At 29.8% G+C, this 26,443-nt stretch overlaps 1 protein-coding gene across 1 annotated transcript in view; it reads right to left on the bottom strand.

Annotated features, from left to right (window-relative positions):
* LOC130448831 (G1/S-specific cyclin-D2-like) overlaps positions 1-23,536 on the bottom strand; it is a 57,510-nt gene extending 33,974 nt beyond the window's left edge. The window contains exons 1-3 of the mRNA XM_056786372.1: positions 23,165-23,536; positions 22,559-22,774; positions 591-747 (exon numbers count right to left, since the gene is read on the bottom strand). Coding sequence (XP_056642350.1) covers positions 591-747; positions 22,559-22,774; positions 23,165-23,362 — 571 coding nt within the window. The 5' untranslated portion in view covers positions 23,363-23,536. The remainder of the gene's footprint in view (positions 1-590; positions 748-22,558; positions 22,775-23,164) is intronic.
* Positions 23,537-26,443: the final 2,907 nt, after the last annotated feature.

The raw sequence follows: 26,443 nt of genomic DNA, 5'->3' as shown, positions 1-26,443 counted from the left end.
AAACTGTTGGAATGTGCCGTTCCAGTGGTAAAGTTTCACTTCCATTACTTGGAGAACCAGAAGAGACATTAAAAACTTTATTGTTAAGTTTTACCGATGATTCAAAGTAGTTTTAAAGCAAAATAAAAAATTATAACTCTTGCTTTGAATCATATTGAAGCCATTATTTAATGGCTTCAATACGAGCGAAGCCGCGGGTAAAAGATAGTACGGTATATAGCTTCCCAAAGGTCTATTTTGAGGAATAAAAAAACAGTCTCTTAATTTGTACAAATTCCAAAAGTAACACCATTCAGTTTATTCCACAGCTATGGAGAAGCACAGTTGACGTATAGGAAAAATCAAATGTGAAAATTTGAATTGCGATCATCTAGAAAAACTAATCACACTGATTCTTATTAATTTGCCATTATTTGAAATGTTTAAAATACTACTAGTTTTACTTCTGAACTGGTACCAGCCAATAAAAATTTAAGAGATGTTACTGATTCAGAAAAATGATAATTGGTAAAAAATAGAATATGAAGCTTCGAAGTTGAAACGAAATTATACCTTTTTACAAAAAAAAATGTTTTTAAAAATTGACTAACCTGTATAACACATAGACACCAAAGTATTTGCATGTCTTCTAAGAAATTGACTTTCGTGTCCCCACGAACATCTTTCAAGTACTTGATCGATATAATCAAATCCAGTCACAGCCAAAATATTCCACTGCAATTTTGATAACACGAGCAATTCCCAACTCTGTAAAGAACAATAATTTCTCAATAAAACAAGTTAAAGCATGCATCTACAGAAGAAAATATCATGTACTAAAAGAAAAAATTTAACAACTCTTACAACTAAAAGCCCAATTTTAATTTCTATTATTAATTTTATAATAAAAAAATCAAAACTGCATTTCTTAGGTGTGCATACTTATAAATTATGAACCAGTTTCAAACAACGACTTACTATCATAAATTCCCAAATTTGGTCGCCTTGTGGTTATCCCTTATCCTTTAAACCCACCTGTGACAAATTTTATTATATCTATAGAATGAAGTATATAGGGCAATAAAAGCGCGTTTCATAATCTCCCGTTTTCTCATAGACGTTCCTTTTTAAAGGGAGATAAATTTGTACCTACAGTAAGTACAAAACAATATTCAATGAAACCTTATAGTCCGGGTGCGGTCGATGCTGCCGTGTACAATCATAGGGTCAAGGATAAAACAGTGATATGCTTATGGATTTTGAGCCGTTGAATCCAAATAGACCCAGTGTTTTAGTCGTAATTTTTTAAACAAATTCAAAAAGATACGCTCATTTTTCCGTATAATGCATATTTAAAAATTTATAAATGTCGAAAAATCGACGATTTTTACTAATTTTCGATGTCAATAACTTTTGACAAACTGAACATTTTTTAAAATTGAAAAATCGTACTTGTTCTTTGAACATACACTGCGATATTAGTGCAGGTCCGGCCTGTCTTAAAAACAGATCCATTGAAATATTCCCAAATCATGAAAAAGAATATATTTTTGAAATGTTTTTGAATAATTTATGTTATTGAATAAATATTTAATGTACATTATAATTTTATATCCCAGTCAGTATTAGATGTCTACGCACACACTTCTATATTTTAATTTACTAACGTTAATATAAAATTTTCATTATTTCACATTAATGATTAATTATCTAAATCGAATAACAAACGTTTTGATTTCATTTTCTCAATTGGGTTAATGAATTTTTAAAGTAATAACAATACAAACAACTTGTAATATAACAACTGAAAGTTATTGAAAAATATATTTCTAGAACTTCATTTTATGAAGAAAACTCTTAAATTTCGTTTAAATGCGTTCAGTTACAACAATTCAGGTTGAAATTTATTTGGCCGTGTAATTAGAGAACTTATGTAATGGAATGATATTGTTAATATTAATGCCAAAGTTTTGTTATTTTTATTAAGGCAAATAGTAAACTGGCGACATAAAATGCGCTGCAACGCCGGACCTGCACTAATATCTAGGTATACCAATTTGTACAGTAAGGTTCAAAGATCAAATACGATTTTTCAATTTTGAAAAATGCTCAGTTGGTTAAAAGTTATTAACATCGAAAGTTAGTAAAAATCGTCGATTCATAAAATTGCACTCGGCAGCCCACCGCTCCCGCACTATCATGACTATGTCGAGAAATAACAAAACTGTAATCAATTTTTAAGTAAGCAAATTGTTGATGTAAAACTAAATCATTTTAAGAACATCCCGATGTTTAAATGACGCTAACCGAATAGTTTTTATTAGAAACAGCCTCCATGGCCGGTGTGAGTTTCCCCCGAAGAAACCACTTATAACAGCGGCGAACGGGATGTTTCTTCGACCAAAGACTGTAATAATATATATCTTGTTATTAATCTGTAAATTTTAGTATATTTACAATATCCGAGGTGACAGTTACCCCCTACGTTGGCGATCCTTCCATGTTCTCTTAAGGCGAAGGGAGAGTCCAGCCGCGATAGTTGCCATACCGTTAAGAGGGTCGCATTTAGACAAAGGGTTGTCTGCACAATAGTGTCTGTGGGAAATGAAGGAGGAGAAAAAGGTCACTGCCAAGTGTATAACCGCGCAGCAGACGGCGACGTCTAGATTCCATTGGATAAGCATAAACTAATTGACCCCTTCGTTTACATACGAGTACTTGAACTTTTTCTTTCTTTTTTGCAAATTAGTCATTCATAGATTTGTACTATTGTTGGAAACAGGTACGGACTATAGAATGTAAACGGTCTTTGGATATAATTCAATTTTATATGGGATTAAATTAGGTAATTAATGAAAGAAAACAAAAATATTGAGCCTTATTTGCAAGCCCACTTGGATGTTGTTGTCTCCTATATTCTCGCGTAAAGTTTGAGTTCCATTTTTATTTAGTTTGTTGACAACGCTCGTTTTTTATCTATTTATTTTTCCAAGTTTATAATGGATGAAAATAACAAACAAAAAGTTTGTTATTCCATATGAATTACGATTAATTAATACTTCAAAAAATGCCAGTCTTGTTGGCCATCAAGTCTCCTGAATTCAAAACGAATGAAATTATTGTACCTGCCGAACCAATTTCTACTATTTGAGCACTACGATGTGAAAATGTTCACCCCTTTTTGATCTATAGAAGATAAAAAAGAGAATTCGCGGCGATGTCTATTGCTGATTAATATTCGAATTATTTCGAAAATACATAACTATAACTAAATTGAAATTTCTGTAACTGCACCAACACTCACAGTTATCTGTTTACTGTTTATCTTCAGTCTCTAAAGATGAAAAATTGGTTATCGAAATGTACGTCACACAGTGTAATTAATAGAGTTGATGGAGTGATACAGAACGAAACATTTATCTGGAAGATGAATATACATTTTTGATCCAATGTACAGGTACTACTTTTATTTACGAATAAATTCAATTCTTCGAAATTTTTACTAAACATTTATCTACAAGATTAATATACATTTTTGATCCAATGTACAGATATTACTTTTATTTACGAATAAATTCAATTTTTTCGAAATTTTTACGAAACATTTATCTAGAAGATTAATATACATTTTTGATCCAATGTACAGGTATTACTTTTATTTACGAATAAATTCAATTTTTCGAAATTTTCACGAAACATTTATCTAGAAGATTAATATACATTTTTGATCCAATGTACAGGTACTACTTTTATTTACGAATAAATTCAATTTTTCGAAATTTTCACGAAACATTTATCTACAAGATTAATATACATTTTTGATCCAATGTACAGGTATTACTTTTATTTACGAATAAATTCAATTTTTCGAAATTTTCACGAAACATTTATCTACAAGATTAATATACATTTTTGATCCAATGTACAGGTATTACTTTTATTTACGAATAAATTCAATTTTTCGAAATTTTCACGAAATATTTATCTACAAGATTAATATACATTTTTGATCCAATGTACAGGTACTACTTTTATTTACGAATAAATTCAATTTTTCGAAATTTTCACGAAACATTTATCTACAAGATTAATATACATTTTTGATCCAATGTACAGGTATTACTTTTATTTAAGAATAAATTCAATTTTTCGAAATTTTCACGAAACATTTATCTACAAGATTAATATACATTTTTGATCCAATGTAAAGGTATTACTTTTATTTACGAATAAATTCAATTTTTTCGAAACATTTATCTACAAGATTAATATACATTTTTGATCCAATGTAAAGGTATTACTTTTATTTACGAATAAATTCAATTTTTCGAAATTTTTACGAAACTTTTATCTACAAGATTAATATACATTTTTGATCCAATGTACAGGTATTACTTTTATTTACGAATAAATTCAATTTTTCGAAATTTTCACGAAACATTTATCTAGAAGATTAATATACATTTTTGATCCAATGTACAGGTACTACTTTTATTTACGAATAAATTCAATTTTTCGAAATTTTCACGAAACATTTATCTACAAGATTAATATACATTTTTGATCCAATGTACAGGTATTACTTTTATTTACGAATAAATTCAATTTTTCGAAATTTTCACGAAACATTTATCTACAAGATTAATATACATTTTTGATCCAATGTACAGGTATTACTTTTATTTACGAATAAATTCAATTTTTCGAAATTTTCACGAAATATTTATCTACAAGATTAATATACATTTTTGATCCAATGTACAGGTACTACTTTTATTTACGAATAAATTCAATTTTTCGAAATTTTCACGAAACATTTATCTACAAGATTAATATACATTTTTGATCCAATGTACAGGTATTACTTTTATTTAAGAATAAATTCAATTTTTCGAAATTTTCACGAAACATTTATCTACAAGATTAATATACATTTTTGATCCAATGTAAAGGTATTACTTTTATTTACGAATAAATTCAATTTTTTCGAAACATTTATCTACAAGATTAATATACATTTTTGATCCAATGTAAAGGTATTACTTTTATTTACGAATAAATTCAATTTTTCGAAATTTTTACGAAACATTTATCTAGAAGATTAATATACATTTTTGATCCAATGTACAGGTATTACTTTTATTTACGAATAAATTCAATTTTTCGAAATTTTCACGAAACATTTATCTAGAAGATTAATATACATTTTTGATCCAATGTACAGGTACTACTTTTATTTACGAATAAATTCAATTTTTCGAAATTTTCACGAAACATTTATCTACAAGATTAATATACATTTTTGATCCAATGTACAGGTATTACTTTTATTTACGAATAAATTCAATTTTTCGAAATTTTCACGAAACATTTATCTACAAGATTAATATACATTTTTGATCCAATGTACAGGTATTACTTTTATTTACGAATAAATTCAATTTTTCGAAATTTTCACGAAATATTTATCTACAAGATTAATATACATTTTTGATCCAATGTACAGGTACTACTTTTATTTACGAATAAATTCAATTTTTCGAAATTTTCACGAAACATTTATCTACAAGATTAATATACATTTTTGATCCAATGTACAGGTATTACTTTTATTTAAGAATAAATTCAATTTTTCGAAATTTTCACGAAACATTTATCTACAAGATTAATATACATTTTTGATCCAATGTAAAGGTATTACTTTTATTTACGAATAAATTCAATTTTTTCGAAACATTTATCTACAAGATTAATATACATTTTTGATCCAATGTAAAGGTATTACTTTTATTTACGAATAAATTCAATTTTTCGAAATTTTTACGAAACTTTTATCTACAAGATTAATATACATTTTTGATCCAATGTACAGGTATTACTTTTATTTACGAATAAATTCAATTTTTCGAAATTTTCACGAAACATTTATCTACAAGATTAATATACATTTTTGATCCAATGTACAGGTATTACTTTTATTTAAGAATAAATTCAATTCTTCGAAATTTTTACGAAACATTTATCTAGAAGATTAATATACATTTTTGATCCAATGTAAAGGTATTACTTTTATTTACGAATAAATTCAATTTTTCGAAATTTTTACGAAACTTTTATCTACAAGATTAATATACATTTTTGATCCAATGTACAGGTACTACTTTTATTTACGAATAAATTCAATTTTTCGAAATTTTCACGAAACTTTTATCTACAAGATTAATATACATTTTTGATCCAATGTACAGGTATTACTTTTATTTACGAATAAATTCAATTTTTTCGAAACATTTATCTACAAGATTAATATACATTTTTGATCCAATGTACAGGTATTACATTTATTTACGAATAAATTCAATTTTTCGAAATTTTCACGAAACATTTATCTAGAAGATTAATATACATTTTTGATCCAATGTACAGGTACTACTTTTATTTACGAATAAATTCAATTTTTCGAAATTTTCACGAAACATTTATCTACAAGATTAATATACATTTTTGATCCAATGTACAGGTACTACTTTTATTTACGAATAAATTCAATTTTTTCGAAATTTTCACGAAACATTTATCTACAATATTAATATACATTTTTGATCCAATGTACAGGTATTACTTTTATTTACGAATAAATTCAATTTTTCGAAATTTTCACGAAATATTTATCTACAAGATTAATATACATTTTTGATCCAATGTACAGGTACTACTTTTATTTACGAATAAATTCAATTTTTCGAAATTTTCACGAAACATTTATCTACAAGATTAATATACATTTTTGATCCAATATACAGATATTACTTTTATTTACGAATAAATTCAATTTTTCGAAATTTTCACGAAACATTTATCTACAAGATTAATATACATTTTTGATCCAATGTACAGGTACTACTTTTATTTACGAATAAATTCAATTTTTCGAAATTTTCACGAAACATTTATCTACAAGATTAATATACATTTTTGATCCAATATACAGATATTACTTTTATTTACGAATAAATTCAATTTTTCGAAATTTTCACGAAACATTTATCTACAAGATTAATATACATTTTTGATCCAATGTACAGGTATTACATTTATTTACGAATAAATTCAATTTTTCGAAATTTTCACGAAACATTTATCTACAAGATTAATATACATTTTTGATCCAATATACAGATATTACTTTTATTTACGAATAAATTCAATTTTTCGAAATTTTTACTTTCATATTGGTATTAAAAAATTTGAATTGCTGTAAGTCACTTTTTGATGGAAATTTCACAGTCCAGCCCTGTTTGGTTTGCCAATAATTTGACACTAAAGGTATATCACCCTATTTCTTTTTACAGAGAGCGCGCCTTTCTTATTATTTTTAAGGGGAAATCCGACTAGACGTGATGATATATATTCGGTTACTGTAACAGTCTGTACAACTATGAAAACAAAAATTACCATATTAATATGAAAATGATTCTTACGGAATAATAGGAAACAAAATATGAGTATGAGCATTTTAATAGGGTTAAAGAAATTACGTTAGTAATATTTTAGTTTTGAAAGAACAAGAATGAAGCCCTCCGGGGGTATGTAATGGGGGTAAATCCAAGGAAGATAACTGATTTTAATGAGTGGACAATGACAGACAAATATCAAAAAATTGACCTTTAAAATGCTACCAAGAAGTTCTAAAATGTTACGACATCCTTTTGAAATTTAAAATATAACGATATACAAGTCCAACACGATAAACTTATAGAGAATTTAATAATTATTAACTTATATCCAAGCGATATACGATTAATCAAAAATATCTATTACAATCAAACGGCAATAGTGCGTGTTGAGAACATGGAGACAGACCAAATCGAAATTCAAAAGGGAGTTCGCCAAGGCTGCTCCTATTAGAGAGTTGTTTGGTTCAGTCATAAACGCTCAAATGTATCCAGATCAGAATGATTGATCCAAATCAAGATCAGAATGTTTGCAAACAGAAATCTAAACCTCCACGTCAGAATAGGATTGATGGAATGTTTATTTGGGCAGTTCTGCTAATGGAAACCTGGACCTTGAAAGCTCAAATGATCAAAAAACTTGAGGCATTTGAGATGTGGCTCTATAGACGCATAAGGAAAACATCTTACATAGGACACATCTTGAGCAAGGACAAATACCTACTGCTATAGAACATAATGCAGGGCAGAGTAGAGGAAAAGAAAGACATCGACAAGAAGAAGAAATCCTGACCCCGTAACATAAGAGAATGGACAAATCTCAGCATTGTTTCTTGTTGCGAGAGACGTGGTCGCCAATCTTCAATGAGAAAACGGCATGAGAAAAAGAAGAATACAAGGTATGATCAAATCATTTATTGATTAAGTTATATTATAGATATAAATCCATCTCCAGCCCCAAATGGCATATAAATTCGGATATATCTTTGAAAACAAATATTTTGTTGATCCAGCACACGAATCCTTTCGTTATAACTCATGAAGAATAGACTACGAGAAGGTTGACGTCACATACTGCCATTATTAGCTCAAGTTAGGAATCACTTTCCAAACAAAGTTTTAACTGCGTTGTCGATCGTATATATGTCGTATTTTGCAAAAAAATAAACTAATTAGACGCTCTTTAAATTATTTTAAAGAACATCACGCTCCGGTAGTCTATTACCATAATCCCTACCAAGACTTTCACAACAATTACCTAGTCTTCAGCCTTCAGTATTATCACGAACTATTTATTGGAGCTATGCAATCAAAAAACTGAATCCAAAACAATGACTCTACATTTTCCTATGTTGTTCGTTCAACATATCTTTACCGAGCCCTTTTCCAACTACAAATTCAAACAAAATTAAATAATAACTAGATTTTAATTTATGTTTATCAATATACTTAGAATCCCTTTAGTATTTGAAGCCTGTTGGTGCTAAATAAACTACTATCGATCATGGTGACTTTGAACATAATGGGTAACATTGATCAAACAAGATATTTCCCATTTCTCTGTGTTTATTTCTTGGTGGACAAATTCTCAATGTGGGTCAGTTAGTTTTTACATAATACGTGCATAAGTTCTATAAAGATTTGTGAAAAATAGCCGTGTTATTAGTGCGGTCACAAAAATATGAGGTCTACGACTATTTATAAAAAGCAGCGTTGGAAAAATGTTCTCCGTCCCAACCAAGAACCTAAATCCAAAAAATACAACCGATATAGAACAGGGATTCAGCTTGATGCAATTGGTAATTATCCTCTGAATGTCCTGAACATTTTGTATTTTCCCAATCACATTAATATTCCACAGTCGTACGTAATTTTTTGGATAATTCAATATAGAGTATTAACTTTTTATTTTAATTTAGTAAATTTAGTTCTCTGATCTATGACATATGCACATTGGTGTAGTGTTTTACTGATACTTGATTTGTATAAGGTACAGCAATATTTGTATTTTTTCTATTAGAGAAAATGATTCTAATTTAATATTATTATTGTGAAATGTACATGCAATTTGTTTGCTAATTAATTAATGCGATTTAGAAGATCTTGATTATGTTTTAGATCTCTCAGTTAATAGTAGATTTACACCACTTTTTGTGTTATTGTATGGTATGAAACTTTCTTCTATAGATAATTTGTTTGGTAATTATACACTTTCACGGTCACCTGGTTTTTTGGCTCTAGATGATTTTGGTCTCAAAATGTTCCATTTTACGTCGGATTTATAAAAAAAAATAGTAGAAATAGCTGGAATGAAAATTTCTCATAGTATTACTGTTTTAAATCGTAAAAAAACGGTTTTGCAAAATAATCCTTTACAAAAAATTATCTCATTATCAGATAAAGTCCTTATATTTTTTTTGTATTCTACATAAATTAATAAACAATTTAAAAAAAATTCAAAAAAAATGATTTTTTCAGTTTTTATAACTTAAAATGAAATCGATGAAAAACAATTAATTTTCGTGAATAGTTTCGTACTATATTCTTCAATGTTAATAGTTTTTGGACCATTAAAAATCGAAAAATAGATAAATTTTATAATTTTGGTCTCAAAATGTTCCATTTTACAACGAATTTATGAAAATCACGGGGGTAGTGGCTGAATTTGCGGTTTTTAATAGTTTTAAACCTTAAATAGTAGATAAACCTTTTTTTTCAAAATATTCATTTATTTATGTAAGTTGCGAAAAAAAATATACGAACTTGATTCCACGACGTCAGAAACAGTTACGAAGGATTATATGTAGAAAGTCATTTTTTTGCATTTAAAGTCATGAAACTGTAAAAAATATTTATTTTTTTTAATTTTCGTATTTTTTTTATAAATCCGCCGTAAAATGGAACATTTTGAGACCAAGATCATTAAAATCCATCCATTTTTCGATTTTCTAGAGCCAACCTAACCTAACCAAAAAACCAGGTGACCGCGAAAGTGTATAATTACCATAATTTTTTGTAAAGGATTATTTTGCAAAACCGTTTTTTTTACGATTTAAAACAGTAAATCTACGAGAAATTTTCATTCCAGCTATTTCTACTAATTTTTTTTATAAATCTGCTGTAAAATGGAACATTTTGAGACCAAGATCATTAAAATCCATCCATTTTTCGATTTTCTAGAGCCAAAAAACCAGGTAACCGTGAAAGTGTATAATTACCATTTGTTTTTAATTATATTATGGCTATTTTTGAGTTCTTTACGTATTGATAAAAATAGGCTTGATTTAAGATATCTTTTAATTGAAACTTAGTTTATTAGACGGGTGAAAAATTTTTGTTTCGATCTATTTCTTTATTAAAATGTGACTTGAAAATTTGCATAATTATATTAACAAATAGATCACCTACAACATAAATATCAAGATAAAAATAAAAATATGTTCTAACCACAAAAAATATTTATTTTTTTTTTCGTTGCTACATTTCAAAAATATGTATACTAGTATAGTTTAACTTCAAATCATGTCAACCTATGTCACAAAAAAATATTAATAACATAACAAAGAGTAAACAAAGAGTAAAGATTGTTGAAACGGAATCAAATACACGTAAAAGAGATTTTTTAGAAATGGTTTACATACATATGAACAAGAAAGCTATAAATGATAAAAAAGACCTAAATAATTTGTACGAATAGGATTTGGAAGCTGATACATCCAATGAATTTGTTTTTATGTCTGAAATATTCAAGAAAGGAATAAATTAAAAAGCAAAACAGAAACGAAACATCAAAACAAAAACATTTTTCCTTACCATATGTACAAGGACTTTCCCAATAACTATCGAATAATTTTAATAAATATGATATTAGAATAAGTCATATAGGACATAATACATTATCCAAAGTTAAAATCTAAAACGCCAAAAAAAAACAAAAGAAGTAATATTATATAACAATTGCTTGTACTAATTGTGATGTTGCCTACATAGGGCAAACATCTCAGTATTTAGAAAATAGACTAAGAGGTCATCAATACGATAAAAAAATAAAAATGGATAACGAACCATGAAATATCAAATAAACGAAAAACATTTATGAATGAACGAATGAATTTGTTTTTAGAGAGCGCTAGTTACACGATTAGTACAAAGTAGTATTGAACATAACTTTTTCAATATTAGATTTATTATGAAAAATTTCAAATGAACTCATCATATAATTTTACACCAAAAAGGTACTCTTGATAAAACTCGATACTGTGTACCGTTTTCGGAATATTTGAATTTGAAAATTATGAAGTAATAACCAATTATTAAGTTATTAATTATTGTTATTATTAATTACTAAGTATTATGTGAATTGAAAATTTTCTGTCGTGTAAATGAGATCTCATCGATAAAACGGATACAATTAAAAAATTGGAACTGAAGGCTTTCGTTGTAAGTATGGGCACTGAGCTATTGGAGGCCTTAGTATGAAACAACCAACAATTTGATGATCAAGTATTGCGGTTCTGGAACTCAAACTGTTGTTTGTTTCATACTAAGGCCCCCAATAGCTGATTATCAATAACTGCAATAGCATTTTCTCTATAGAAAACTGACATCCATTGATAGTTTTTACCCTTTTTTTTCTTCAAATTTTCATCTGGTAATTTTTTGTTTCTTTAATACATTTATCATTACTTCATACCAGCATCGGTTATTATTTCATAAGTTTCTAATCCAACTATACCGAAAACGGTACACAGTATCGAGTTTTACCAAGAGTACCTTTTTGGTGTAAAATTAAATAATGTTTGAGTTCACTTGTAATTTAGCCCAATAAATCTAATTTTGAAAAAGTTATGTTCAATACTACTTAGTACGAGCCGTGTAACTAGAACCCTCTATTAGAGTCTATAAGAGCATTTTTTTATTGGGAACGTGGCAAGGAAACACCAAAGTGGACTAACTATAATATATTTTCGAGCTTTCGAATACTTATGTATTCATCGTCTGGGAATTAATTAATTAAGAATTGCGGTGCGTTAAATTTTGTAATGTTTTGAAAAACACATTTACATCTATTACAACAAGTTCAAATATGTATAAATCTTTTGAGGATTTATGCCTCTGAAATATTTTTTTGGTTTTGATTAACGTATACACTTATATTATTAATTTCTTTCCTCTTCCGGGGAAATAACTAGAAGAAGAAAAATCTTGAAGAGAGAAATGGTAGAAATTCAAAGCACATTCCTCCTTATCAGCACCCTATAGCGAAAAGTTAAAATTCATATCATATCCGTTTATTAACAAAAGAAAGAACCGAATATCTTTGAACATTAATTCCGGTTTTTCATTCAAGGGTTGTTTCCCCTAAAGAGATAATGTGGCCCGTATCGGAATCAAGTCCTAGACGGGGAACAAAAGATTTTCTCAGTTTCTCACAGTTACGCCAAACCATCGCATATAGCACCTACCTGTGAGGTGAACAAAAGTACAGCTTTCGAAATTCGATGAGAAATTTGATGAATTCAGAAGATAGCACAATAAGGGTGGATTTTTTGAAGGGTGATGTTTTCACGATATATTAAATAAACATAATGCAATGATCCGCTTTCCGACACTGCAACATGTCATGAGAAAAATAGAGACACTATTCTGGCAGTTCATAAATTTTCTTGATTTTAGGTCTAGCTCAATAATTTCATTCAATATATTTTTGACGTTTCGGTAAAATTTTGGTCTCTATCTACAAATATCTAAATAATCGTATAGAAAAAAATTCCCATCAGTAATTTGGTCTAACGATGGGAATGTAAAGTTATGCAAGTCTCAGAGATTATTAATGATGTCACATCACGAAAATCGCTACAGAACACTAATAAAAATATGACAGCAGTGACCCTAGAGATATTTGAATATAACCGCAAAAGGGCTAATGACGAATCTACTGTAATTATTGATATATGGTCTGTGTTTAACAGATCTCTCTTCCTGATTTCATTAACGATACGGTCGTAGGATATTAAATATTTGTATAAATAAATAATTTCTTATTTTAGGTCTCTTCTGTTTTGAAATTTGTTTTTTTTTTTTAAATTTTTGACAGACCGACGTTTCGACTTTATGAAAATATGATTTGACACTGACAATTTGCGTGTTTATATTGAAAATAGAAATTTGATTGACAGGATTTGATAGTTGGACAGATCTATCAATCAAACTTATCACTTATTTTTTTTGTGACATAGGATGACACGATTTGAATTTCAAATATCTTGAGGACCAAGTTGGTTTCGTATCTGTTCTTATGTTATGTTTAATTTTACATAATTTGATATCATGAAAATTGATTACTGCTACATATTTGAGAGGTAAGGACTAAGGAAAAATTGGTTTTTCTTATCAGAACAAATTTTCTATTTTGATTTTATTCTTATTTTCATGTTCGTGATGTAGGTCATCTATTGATTAATATAAACACGCAAATTGCCAGTGTCTTTATCATATTTTGACTTAAATAAGTCGAAACGTAAATTTTTATCTGCCTTTCAAAATTTATTTATTAAAAAAAACTAATTTTAAAACAGAAGAAACCTAAAATCAAGAAATTTTAGAAGCATAAATATCATATATTATTTTTCTTGAAATAAATACAGTTGTTGGGAATGTCCTTATACATTTGGCAAGGAAAAAATTTTTTACGTTTTGATAATCAATTTCTTTTTGTTTACCCTGTTTTTAGATTTGTTCATCATTTCTATTCAGGATAATTATTCAAGGACAAGGACTGATGATGAATTGACGTTTTGATCTATTTATTTAGGTGAAAACGTCAATTTTTGACAAGTTTTCATGTTTTATTAATTATTATTAATTAAAAGTATTATTGTTATATGTTTATTTTGATTTATACAAAACTACAAAAGTGAACAGTTACGATAGAAAAGAACCATTACACTTTCCGTAATTGTAGCTACTAATTACATCAGAACGATAGAAAAATGAAATGAGGATACCTACATTTATTGATATATTCAGGATATATCCTTCTTAAACAGGATGTAAGGTGGTTGAACACCCTTACATAATTTTTTTTCCAACTAATTTGTGGTAAGACGTTATCAGTGTCTAAAAAGGAAAATGACCATCAAAATATAATGACTGCTGACCCTTGAGTCAATAAGAAGCAGAAGATTTAACAAAAGATTGTTGAAGACAATTCTCCGGACGTATGCCGCATTTTAGTGACATGTTAAGCTAAAAGAATCGAAACAAAAAGAAGTAATCCTCAAATCAAATTGTGCACAATTACATTTGAAAAATAGAATTATAAATTCCACTCAAATTGTTTCTGTCTTCTTTATCATTGATAGCTTTCTCGTTTCTATGTACGTGAACAATTTCTAATTGTTTTTCCTTAAAGTTTACTATGTTTCAACGATTTTTGAATGTTTGTCATTAAATGTGTGTTTTTTATATTTGTATGAGTAAGAATCATCAACTTGTATAAAAAATTATCTAATAACTGAAAACATACATTCGTGGCATAGGAAACAAACAATAAGAGCCTCAAAGACTACTTAGTATCCATCAAATTATACGAAGAGTATTCAGAAAATAGAAACCTACAATTGAGCAGAAAGAAATTCCAATTACAAATTAGAAAAAGCTGAAATAATATTATTAATAGTCGTGGAGAAGATATGCGGAAAAAGAACATATAAAAAAAGCCTAAAAAAAAGATCTGGTGGAATGTAGAGATTAAAAGGATGGCATAGCAAAAAAACCAAACAATAATGTAGAAATACATAAGGTGGATAAATCTGGTTACAGAAACAAATTAGGAAAAGTAAAGGAAAAGGCAATGAGAAATGAGAATGAATAAAAAATGGTATAGACAGAGAATAGAGAGCATCAAGAATAGCACAAAATAAAAAAAGGAAAAGCTACACATAAAATAGCGAAAGAAAAGCAAGTAAAGAGGATGACCTAGCTCAAGAAATAATTAAATGGTTGAGACAAGACAGGAATTTAGAGAGTATACGAGAAACGGAAAAATCAAGGAAAATACTGAGAAACTGGGAAAATAATTTCTTAATATCAATACATATAATAGAGGACCAGATACAATATGTTAATTATTGGGCCATTTTATTCTACACACTAGAATTCTGAAAAATACATTAAGAGAAAACATTGAATATAAATTCGAAGATCAGGCAACATTCTGACTAGGCAGAAACTGATGATACATTCATATTAAGAAATCTCGAAGAGAAGGAATATTTCGAAAATGTAATAATTTAAAAGCAGTCACCAAATATCTGAGGAACTAAAAGTTGCTATTAGAAGCACATATGAGAACATGAAGGTTAAAGTACAGATAGCAGGGATGAAATCAGAAAAGATTTCATTTTTGATTATTGAAAAGATAAAAAAAAACGAAAAAAAAAGAATGGTAAAAACAGGATAATTTGCAACAAAATTCTCAAAACAGTAAAAACGAGCTCACTACTATAATATGCAGATGTTGCGGCACTAAGAGCAAATACCAAAAATAAGTTTTAGAAGCTATTAAAAAAGTATTCTACATTCGAATGCTCCCCTTCAATATACTCCCCTTCCCTCGCCACACACCTTTCCATACGTTTTTTCCATTGATCGAGGCAAAACAAAGAAAATCGCACGGTGCCAAATCTGGTGAGTACGGTGGGTGTTCGAGGACTGGAGTGCGCTTACTGACCAAATACTGCTTCACAGATAGCGCGTTATGATCAGGTGCGTTGACCCGGTGCAAAGTCCACGAGTTGTTCTTCCATAACTGGGATCGTTTTTTTACGAACTCATTCTCGCAGTGTTGCAAAAACTGACAAATAGTAAATCTGGTTGACAGTCTGACCGTCTGACACGCGCACGAGATAGAGAATTTTCCCTATAGGCCTCTTGGAGAAATTTATAGCATTCAATCGAAGTTTTTTTTCAATTTAACGAGAAAAAACACGCTCGTTTCAAACTGCTACGGCACAAACATTATAATAGTGACCGAAATGTGTTTTGGGATGTGCATAGACAAGATATCTAGATACCCAACGCACTACTCGTTTTTTATCCCACCCGTCTAGAGCGCCCTCTAGGCGCGCAGTCTCGTTATTTAAGCCAGACCTCGTATAGAAAGAAAAACGTCAAAATGAAAGACGTGACAACTGACATTGTAATGGCATAAGAATATTTCGCTATAAACTTTATTGACATATGTCAGATAGAGGCAGGAATAATACATAATGACAATAAATCAATAATATTGTACTACATACTAAATAAGACAAAAGTTAGATATAAAGATAGTGACATGGAGGTAACGATGAAAATCCAGAATATAATAACGATACGAAAAATAAAGTACGCCAGTGAAAATTGGTCGTTGAGAAAGAACGAAGAAGCATCGAGATGAAACACCTAAGAAGGAAACAAAGTAGGACAAATATAGAAATTGATACGTAAGACACATAGCAAACAAACTAATAAGAGAAAACACTTAAATTAAAAAATGGGATGTACCGAATAATGGGGGTAGATGATAAGAAAGGAAAAGATGAAAAAATTAGTAAGAGACAGAAAAGAGTGGAAGCATCAGTAAACGAAGACCGAAATCGTTGACAGTCACATGGAAAGGTAGAGGGAGAAAAGAAGTTGAAACCTTGAATATATTCAATGTGATATAGATATAATTCAAGATCACCCAAACTGCGACATTACATCAAATGTTTCAGATTCCGTTAATGCTTTAGATATTATGAGTTGAACATTATATATACTCCACATTTCCGTTTGGTCTACGATACGATCCCATGTTTAAATAATTGTACAGGATGGCACAATAGAACGTGCATTTATAAAGTATAGTCTGAAAAAACAAAAGATATGATGAAGTTTATTTTTTAAAAAAATATAATCATCTAAATGACGGCCCTGTCGAAGAACGCGAACGCAGATTTGTGAAAACTCTTGTAAATAAATCTGGGGTGAATGCTGCCATTTCCTGGCGGATATTTTCCTTTAGCTGACTGATGTCCCTCCGATTGTTCATGTAGATATTTTGTTTGAAGTATCCCCAAAGAAAATTAAGTGGCGTCAAGTTAGGGCTACATGGTGGCCTTTTGTAAATTAGTCTTGCAGGAAACATCTGTCTTAAATTCGACATAGAGTCATTTGATGTGAGACAGGTCGCTCCGTATTGTTGGAACCAGGTTCTCGTATTCGCTATTCTTGATTTCGGAAGTTCTGAATCAAACAACATAGCTGTCAGTGTTAACGGTGATGTTTCGTCCTCGTGAATCTTCAAAGAAAAAAGGGCCAATAATTCTTTTGCTTGAGATTACTGCCCATACCGTTACTTTTGGACTAGGCAGTGGTTTATGATGTTTCATTTTTAGATTTTTTTCGGTCCAATCACGAATATTTTGTCGGTTTACGAACTCATGGAAAATCGACTAAGCATATATTCAGCAAATGCCAACGTTGCTCCAAAGTCGGTATCCTTTGTTAACTGGTGCTTATAAGAATGCAGTTCAGGATCCAACTTCAAAATTCGCTGTAAACTTTGTCTCGACAAGATCCCTTCCGAGTAGACACATGCGGATTTTCTCGTACAGACTCCTTCACCCTATCAATATTATCTGTGGTCCTAGACGTTCTTGGGCGACCTTTTGCTGGTGGTTTAAACGTGGAACCGGTTTCTTCAAAACGGTTAACCCATATTTAAATTAAATTGTCAAGACGTATGAACGACTGTTCTCGTAAAACGTACGAACACAAAAAGCGCGACGCTTTCCGTCGAAGTGATCCACGAGAGCAACTTATCAACGTATGCAATACGCACGTTCCGTTGCGCCACCCTGTATATTTGTACAATAGGTATTCAATTAAATCATTGGTATCATAATTATTACAAAAGTGTCAGTTGAAAATGGAATGAAGATATTGACGGCATAACAAAAAGTTTCCTTTATCATATTATTAACTTTACGGTTGTAGTTATTTAAATTAGTCAAGATGGTAAGTCCGTTTTATTTTGGCGGTAAGATGTCCTTCTGTTAATATACCCAACCAAAAAACCCGTTGGGTTGAGGGTTCACGCTTCGATATCTTCAGTTAACTGATGTGGAAATAAATTTACTTGTAAGGACAATTAATTGACAATAAATTTCTAATATATATGTAGGACCAATTTATTTGTCAAAATAAATAGTGAATCATGTTTTGTGTCTGTTTGTAAAAGCTCCAATTCAATTTATGGCACACTAATTTACATTGCTTCGTAAGCACTTAATGCTGAACCTGTTGGAGCCTACCTACCTCGAACTTGCTCAAACACCCAACTTTTTGGGTGTTTCTAAAAATTTGAAATAGTTCTCAAAATAACAGAGAGATCAAATTTTGTATATATAATCAAGATTTAGAAAAAAAGGACTAGCTACAATAGAAAACATAGAGTTGAGTTTAATGTGTGTGCAAAATGTATATATTTCATGAAATAATTTTTCGAAAAATCAGTTCATTTCGTTAGACTTTAGTAGACAACATTTTTTTATATCTCTTATTTAAAAAATTAACAAGGAGTTGAACTATAGCAGAAACCTATTAATTGATACTATATACTATTTTCCTCCGCAGTAACGTGCTAGTCTTCAAAAACAATTGTCAAGCCTATAAATGTATCCAGTTCTCCTTGTACCGAAGAAAACAATTTCTTGTTAACAAGATCAGGTTTTCTATTCCTCTCCGAGAAAATCACATCCTTGGTCGGAAAGTTCGAAATATATCTAAAGAGCCTATCGAACCTTTGTATAACATAGCTTTAGAATATAGAAATGTCGTTTGCAACAATTGTCACTTTTTAAAACTATCTTATTTTCAAAAATACAGTTATTACAAACTTTTTGGATTTTGATTAGTACTTAAATAGATTTTAGTACAATAAAGGTTTCAGTAAAGATCTTACTATACAAAAAACCGTGAAAGACATGTGCCTCGTTATTTTATAATATATCATCTGCTGATTAAGCATGTCGGTCGACAACCATCTTATGTTTCCGTATGTTTACATTTCTATATAATTTCAGAGTAAACGTTCATCTAAATCTGTTCAAAGATCGGTCACCGAATGACGAAAATTGCTTATAAAGTGAGGACCATTTACCTTTAAAAAAATATTCGAAACCAAATGAGCAGTTTATAATATTTGAGACTTATTGGTGATCGATGACAAAATTAAGTGAGTTGAAATGAATGAATTCCTATTTCCAATAATAATGTAAGAAATTGTTATCAATATCTGAATAAGAGATTAATAAATAAGATACGGGCTCTATGTTTCCGAATCAACGTTAATTTTAATGACTTCATTCTTGGTTAAAATGGTTTATTGCCGTCATCCAATTATTACCCACTACCGAGGGTTCGAAAATCAGCTATAGTAAAGCATATTCCAACATTAGAAAATAATATTTACTGCAACAAATTTATTTTAAATGGGATTAAAAGTGGTAAAGGACAGACCGTTCAGAACACTTTATGGAAAAGTACAGTTGCAAGATCCAAATAAAAAAATTGGAATATCACTAAGATAGATTAATTACTAAATTAAATATCACAAATAATCATAATAGGCAGTTTCACTGATCGAAGTTACAGAATAGAGAATATGCGGTTGTGTAATGGCATATATCCACCGTAAACTGTTCTGTAGTAATACAATTTGTTGTCAAAACACCATAGAGTGTATAAAATCCCTTGTTTAGATTACCCCTATTCCTAAATTGGCCATTGGCTTATTTTCTGCCACCAATTCCGATATTTCCTCTTCCCTTGCCCAGCATCGAGTACATATTGGAGACACAATCGATTTCAATAGAACCAAAACTATCGACCCACCCCGGTCCTCAAGTCCAGCCAATATGCTTTCCACACGCGCAGACATAATCCGCCAATAGGTTCTCTATATTTACAAGGTCCAGATGGCTAGCTCACCAGTTGGCTCAAAACCAGCGAGCAGACAAAAACCCGCCAATATGTTCTCTATATTTACAAGGTCCAGATGGCTAGCTCACCAGTTAACTCAGGACCAGCGAGCAGACAAAAACCCGCCAATAGGTTCTCTATATTTACAAAGTCCAGATGGCTAGCTCACCAGTTGGCTCAGGACCAGCGAGCAGACAAAAACCCGCCAATAGGTTCTCTATATTTACAAGGTCCAGATGGCTAGTTCACCAGTTGGGTCGAGACCAGCGCACAGACATAACCCGCCTTTAGGTTCTCTATATTTACAAGGTCCATACGGCTAGCTCACCAGTTGTCTCAGGACCAGCGCGCAGACAAAACCCGCCAATAGGTTCTCTATATTTACAAGGTCCAGATGGCTAGTTCACCAGTTGGGTCGAGACCAGCGCACAGACATAACCCGCCTTTAGGTTCTCTATATTTACAAGGTCCATACGGCTAGCTCACCAGTTGTCTCAAAACTAGAGCGTTTTAGGTAGGAAAAAATACTTCGAGACCAATCTGTAGAGAATTTTGTGTAGTACATTTTTTGCTCCGCATTTTTTTCCGAATTCCTCGTAGTTTTCGAGTCATTCGCGATTCAAGATATTTTTGAATGTATGAATCCATTTTAAGGTGAAAATTTTGAGGTTAGGAACAAATATCCGGGGTATTTTTTTGTAGAGAATTTTGTACTCTACATATTTTGATACGACAGTTTTTTTTCGAATTCCTTATAGTTTTCGAGATTTCAAAATTTTTTTGAGTTTCAAGTCCTAAAATTTCGAAAATCCGTGCCCGTAATTTTGTTAACAGTTGCTACAATTATTCAGTATCCTAATTTGCCCGAACTATAGATGTTAATCAATTTATAAAATATGAGTAATTCTTGTGCGGTTCCCATTAAAAAAAATTGTCACTATTATTGACATTTGTATAATAATAAAATCAAGGAATTTTGGTACACTCAGTATATACCATTCAGTATATACTTGTTTTCATGAATTCCATAGCGTAAATTGAAGGTGTCCTGGAAGATTTAACCTGCTGACTATTTTAATAATAAAATACTTATTATGTGAAAACAAAATAGAAATATAAAAAATTATGGAGTTAGATTTAATTGCAGAAACATGATAAGTCACTATCTTGTAAGAATGTTTAAAGTTCCAATGAAGTGCTGTAGAAAAAATAATGAGAAAAATAATTCTTGCCAAAAATTACAATTAACATAAAACTGAAAAAATGCAGAAATAGTTCAGCGTTTGTTGGTTACAAATTTATATCATCCACATGTTAATTTACAATGATTTGACCTTTCTGGTTCTATAAACATTTCAAGAACTTATAAGGATGTAATTTCAGATTATTTCCACTTATACATTGAATCATAAATATTTTCTTTCAAGATCTAATACTAAAGCTCCAAGTTTTAATGACTTTCCTAAAAAGTTTACATACTGATGTCCAAATAGGATATTTTTCTTTCCAATCTAATTTTGAGTCTAATTAATTCAAGATATTAAACTCCAAAACAATATTTCTATATATACTTGGCATTTTTTTATGTTATATATTAATTGGTGAAGGATATGTGGATCAATGAGCATTGAGATCTGAATAGTTATTTGATCCGTTGACTATGTTTCTGTAAGACAACCATTTTTCAAATAATGAGACAACATTATATTCCATTGATATTTAAAATATCCCAGATGAATAAAAGTATAACAGTCATATAACAATTAAATCTTCATTAAGTTATATGTCCTCAATTTATTCTAAGAGAAGTATTTTTTCATCATGCTCCATGTACTAATGGTACTGATAAAAAAAGGAAATTCATTTCCATGAGAAAAAAGTAGAGTTATGAAAAATCAGAATTCATATATGTTTGTATATAAGACAAAAATTTATTAAAGAAATTGAGCATTCCCTTAAATGAAAAAATATTTAAGTACATTTTAGTATTATTTTGTGTAGTTATATTTTCATGCATTTTTTAACATAATAAAAATTTGAAAATTTTCAAGTATGTGAGTGGAACTAAATGAAAAAAAGATTGAATATCAAAAGCCCTGGTATAAAAAACTTACCGATATATGTTCATATGTAACGCTGTAATCTGTATAAGCCGACAGAAGATCTATTGGTAACATGTTTGTGCTTCTAACTTTTGTTGCTATCAGAAGACAAGTAGCTCCAAGTAACTGCAACTGTTGTTTTTTGATAGGACAAATACATAGGAAGCGATCCATGATATTAATTGCCAAGGGTAAAACCTGATCTTCACACATTTGTTCTTCGCAAACCTAAAAAAGATCAACGGGGTTTTTATAATTAAGAAAATATGAACTTATTTAAGCTTATTTTGATCAATTTTTCATCTCGAAAACTAATATACTTTAATGATAAACTTGAAAAAAAACAAATTTGAAGTTCTTTGAATTCGTTAAAATCATTTGAGAGTTGCCACGCATTCCTATTCCGCACAAAAACCAAAATCACTCATTAAGTGCGTGATTGTGTCTGTCTGAACATCAATATTTAATTATAACATATCGAAATTAACAAAATGGAAACAATTTTGATATTCATAAATAAGAAAAAAAATATTTTTGAAATAGATTAAAAATATTAATGATTAAATAAGATATCAACATAAAGAAAAAATATCTAATTTATATAATATGACCACATACCTCTAACATCCAAGTTGTCACAACTTTCCTCATAAAAGGTTGAAGATCATTTTGAATTGTTTGAAAATAATCACACTTTGGTATTGAAAACATTTCATCATTTAGTAAATTGTTTATGACACGAATATCATTAAAAATTACTTTGTCACGCGAAGCTCTGGCAGCATTTGAAAAGTTTTCTGTACAGGTAAGTTCCATTTTTACTTGAAATCTTCAGAAAAGCTTTCACCACACAATAAAGTTTGTTTTGATATTAACACACGCCGCTCCACAGTTGTATTTCCCTACTGTATACCCTTACACTCTCGACAATCGTATCGCACTACTTGTTTCAAAAAGGGCAACAAGTAGTTTTGTTACGAGAATGGAAGCGTCGATCATGCGCAGTAACTTATCACAATGAAAACACCTGGAGTACGAGAATCCTGCATATCTTGTTTTCCTTTCCTGCACCCTTTTTAAAATTTATTGTAAACTCTAAGTTCAGAAGTTTTTTAACATCTGCCCTTTTTATATATTGGAGCTTATATTTTTTGAGTATAAATGAGAATAATATATCTATTATTTTGTCCTGCCAAGTAACTACGAATTGTCCTGTTTTCATTCTTCATTGAAGGCGCCGGATTTTCGTAATTCGTTTATTGATAGTTCTCTTATAAAGTGTTGTAATTCTTTAATTTGGTTTTTATTATTATGATGATACTGTTTTTTATTAATGTCTTTTTCGACGTACATCCTATTTTTCTTTTCCTCTTTATACTTTCTGTTTTTGCTTCCATTTCTATTCTTCATAATCATTTCATTTCGACCATTTTATTAAAATATATTTCAGAGTTTTTGCCGTCAACGACATGATTAACATTTCAAGATATGTTGGGAATAAATATAACAACGTTTTGATATATGTTCTTAATCATATTTCCAGTGTTAATTAATGATTTTCACTTGAAAATTGGGCTATGGGTTTCAATGTCAGTATCAAATTTAGAAAAATTTGTACTCTGGAGAAAATAATTTGTCAAATTAACATAGTATGCTAACTATCTTTGCCATTATCTTTTTCATAAAAAATTTCACAAGATGTCGATGATATCACTTAAAAAAATTTCAATACTTGCTCGGAATTAAAGAAAAAGCTGGAGAGCTTTTCCGCTACCAATGTATGGTAGTACTAAACAATCATTTTCTCCAGTAGGGTCAATAAACTCTAAATTTTTAACGAGTACATAACCTGAAACATTTCAAAGTTAACGTGATGGTCCAATTTTTTAAATATAGGGGAAAAAAATTGATCTACAAAGACATATGTAAATTTGATCACAATCACATTCAGCAAAATGTAACAAAAGTCAAGTGTGTTGATTCGATGTTATAATGTTATATATTTACAATGTACTGACATTGTTTTTCAGTATAATTTGTATCCGTTGGTACCTATATCCGTTTATCATTAGAATAACTACTTTCCATAGATAGGTATTTATTTAATTTTACAAAATGCGTGGGATACTATTTTATCGCATAATTATAAGTACATAACTCGAGCTAACATCATTGTGAACATTTTACATGCGATAGTCATGTAACTTTTATAATATAAATATGCAGTAAGCATTTTTTTACTGTCTACAGTATGGTTTATTCAATACTTCTTTATCGATAATGCCTATATTACATCACGCATTTTAACTTAATTTATAAAACTTTAATGCTTTATGAGTATTAAAACACGTCATGAAGAACTCAAAATAAATTTATTCATATGCATTACATAAATATCAAAGAAAATAAGTCCAAAGTTAGTTTCTACCTAATTCAAGTATTCTCATAGACTCCTTTTAAATATATTTCTATACCGTCTTTCTACAAAATAAATATTTCTGCAAATGGTAACGAAGTATTACTCTACTAATCTACCATACTAGATTGGAAGGTTATTCATGATCTAATAAGAGATAAATAGTATCTGAAAAGTGGTAGAAAACTGTATTTCCAGGGTATGACTGTTTCTCTTTGATTTTGGTTTTCACAAAGATTTTCAAAAATAATAAGTTTATTATAATACAATTATACATCTTAACAAGCTGAAGTCTAATATAATTTTGAAATTTACAAACTTTTAACATTGAAATCATCATATTCAAATTCCATAACTTCTTCATCCCAAGAGAGCAATCCAGGGTATTGACGCATTTTTAAGATTTAAGTAATAGAACTAATTGTGAATTCTATTTTTTTTACAAAATTCTCATCAACCGTATACGGGTTATTAGCGATTCAGTAAAAGTTTAGTGTTTTCTCTATACATATTTTTTTAAATTAAGTTTATGATCGAGATCTGTTTGAGGTAACTTTTGAGGTTAGAAATATTGTATTTAGGTCCGAAAATTTCACGTATTGTTCCGAATGGTAGATTTGAGGATGATCTTTCTGCGAATATGTGTTTTATAGTCAATTTGCAATTGCAGTTGCTACATTTTGGTTCAGCTTTCGCATCAAATAAGTTTCTATGGGTCAGTCGCGTATGGCCTAGACGGAGACGGTGAAGAACTTCATCTTTGCGATTTTTCGGTAGTATTGAGAGTGTTTTTACTCAGTCTGTCACTTCACGAAGTTTGTGTGGACGTTGACGATTTTTTCTCCCATTCATTGAGCACTTTACGCTTTAGGATTGATTTGATATCAGCAGTAGTTAAAAAGTTCACACACTCCGCACTATCATTATTTACAGTTTCCTGGACATTCACTTAACAATACCCACTTCTGATCTGGTAAAAAATTCCATCATCTTGAGGGCCAAAAAACTATTCTATCAGTTACCTTCAAAATTAAAAATGGCAAATACATTTAATAAGTTCCGGAGATTGCTTGAAAGACCTTATTATTCTGTGGCAGAATTCCAGTTAATAGATTGGCATAAATCAATTTAGTATGAAGTATTATATGTACATATTATAATTATTATTATTAAGCCCATTCTCTCTCTCCTTATAATTTTTTAACGCTATGGAGTAGTCAATAAGTAGCTCTTTTTACTTTTTGTGAACTTGGTAGTATTTATAGTTCACTGGGATGGTAATTTGATTAAGTAAATAGCTTTAAGAACCACAACATAGTTTTCTTTGCTGGTAAGCTGAACGTTCTGAGTTTGAGGAAAAACTCCGTTGTTGTTTCCACTGTTGCTCTTTTCTACGATTAGAAACACTTATTTTGACAGGTTTTTATTAGAATTTTCTAGTTGTTGGGTTGACTTTTAGTAATACCTATATCCAGATGGTT

This window comes from Diorhabda sublineata, chromosome 9 (genome assembly GCF_026230105.1).
Source record: "Diorhabda sublineata isolate icDioSubl1.1 chromosome 9, icDioSubl1.1, whole genome shotgun sequence".
Classification (NCBI taxonomy): domain Eukaryota; kingdom Metazoa; phylum Arthropoda; class Insecta; order Coleoptera; family Chrysomelidae; genus Diorhabda; species Diorhabda sublineata.
This window is presented reverse-complemented; position numbering and strand designations above follow the sequence as displayed.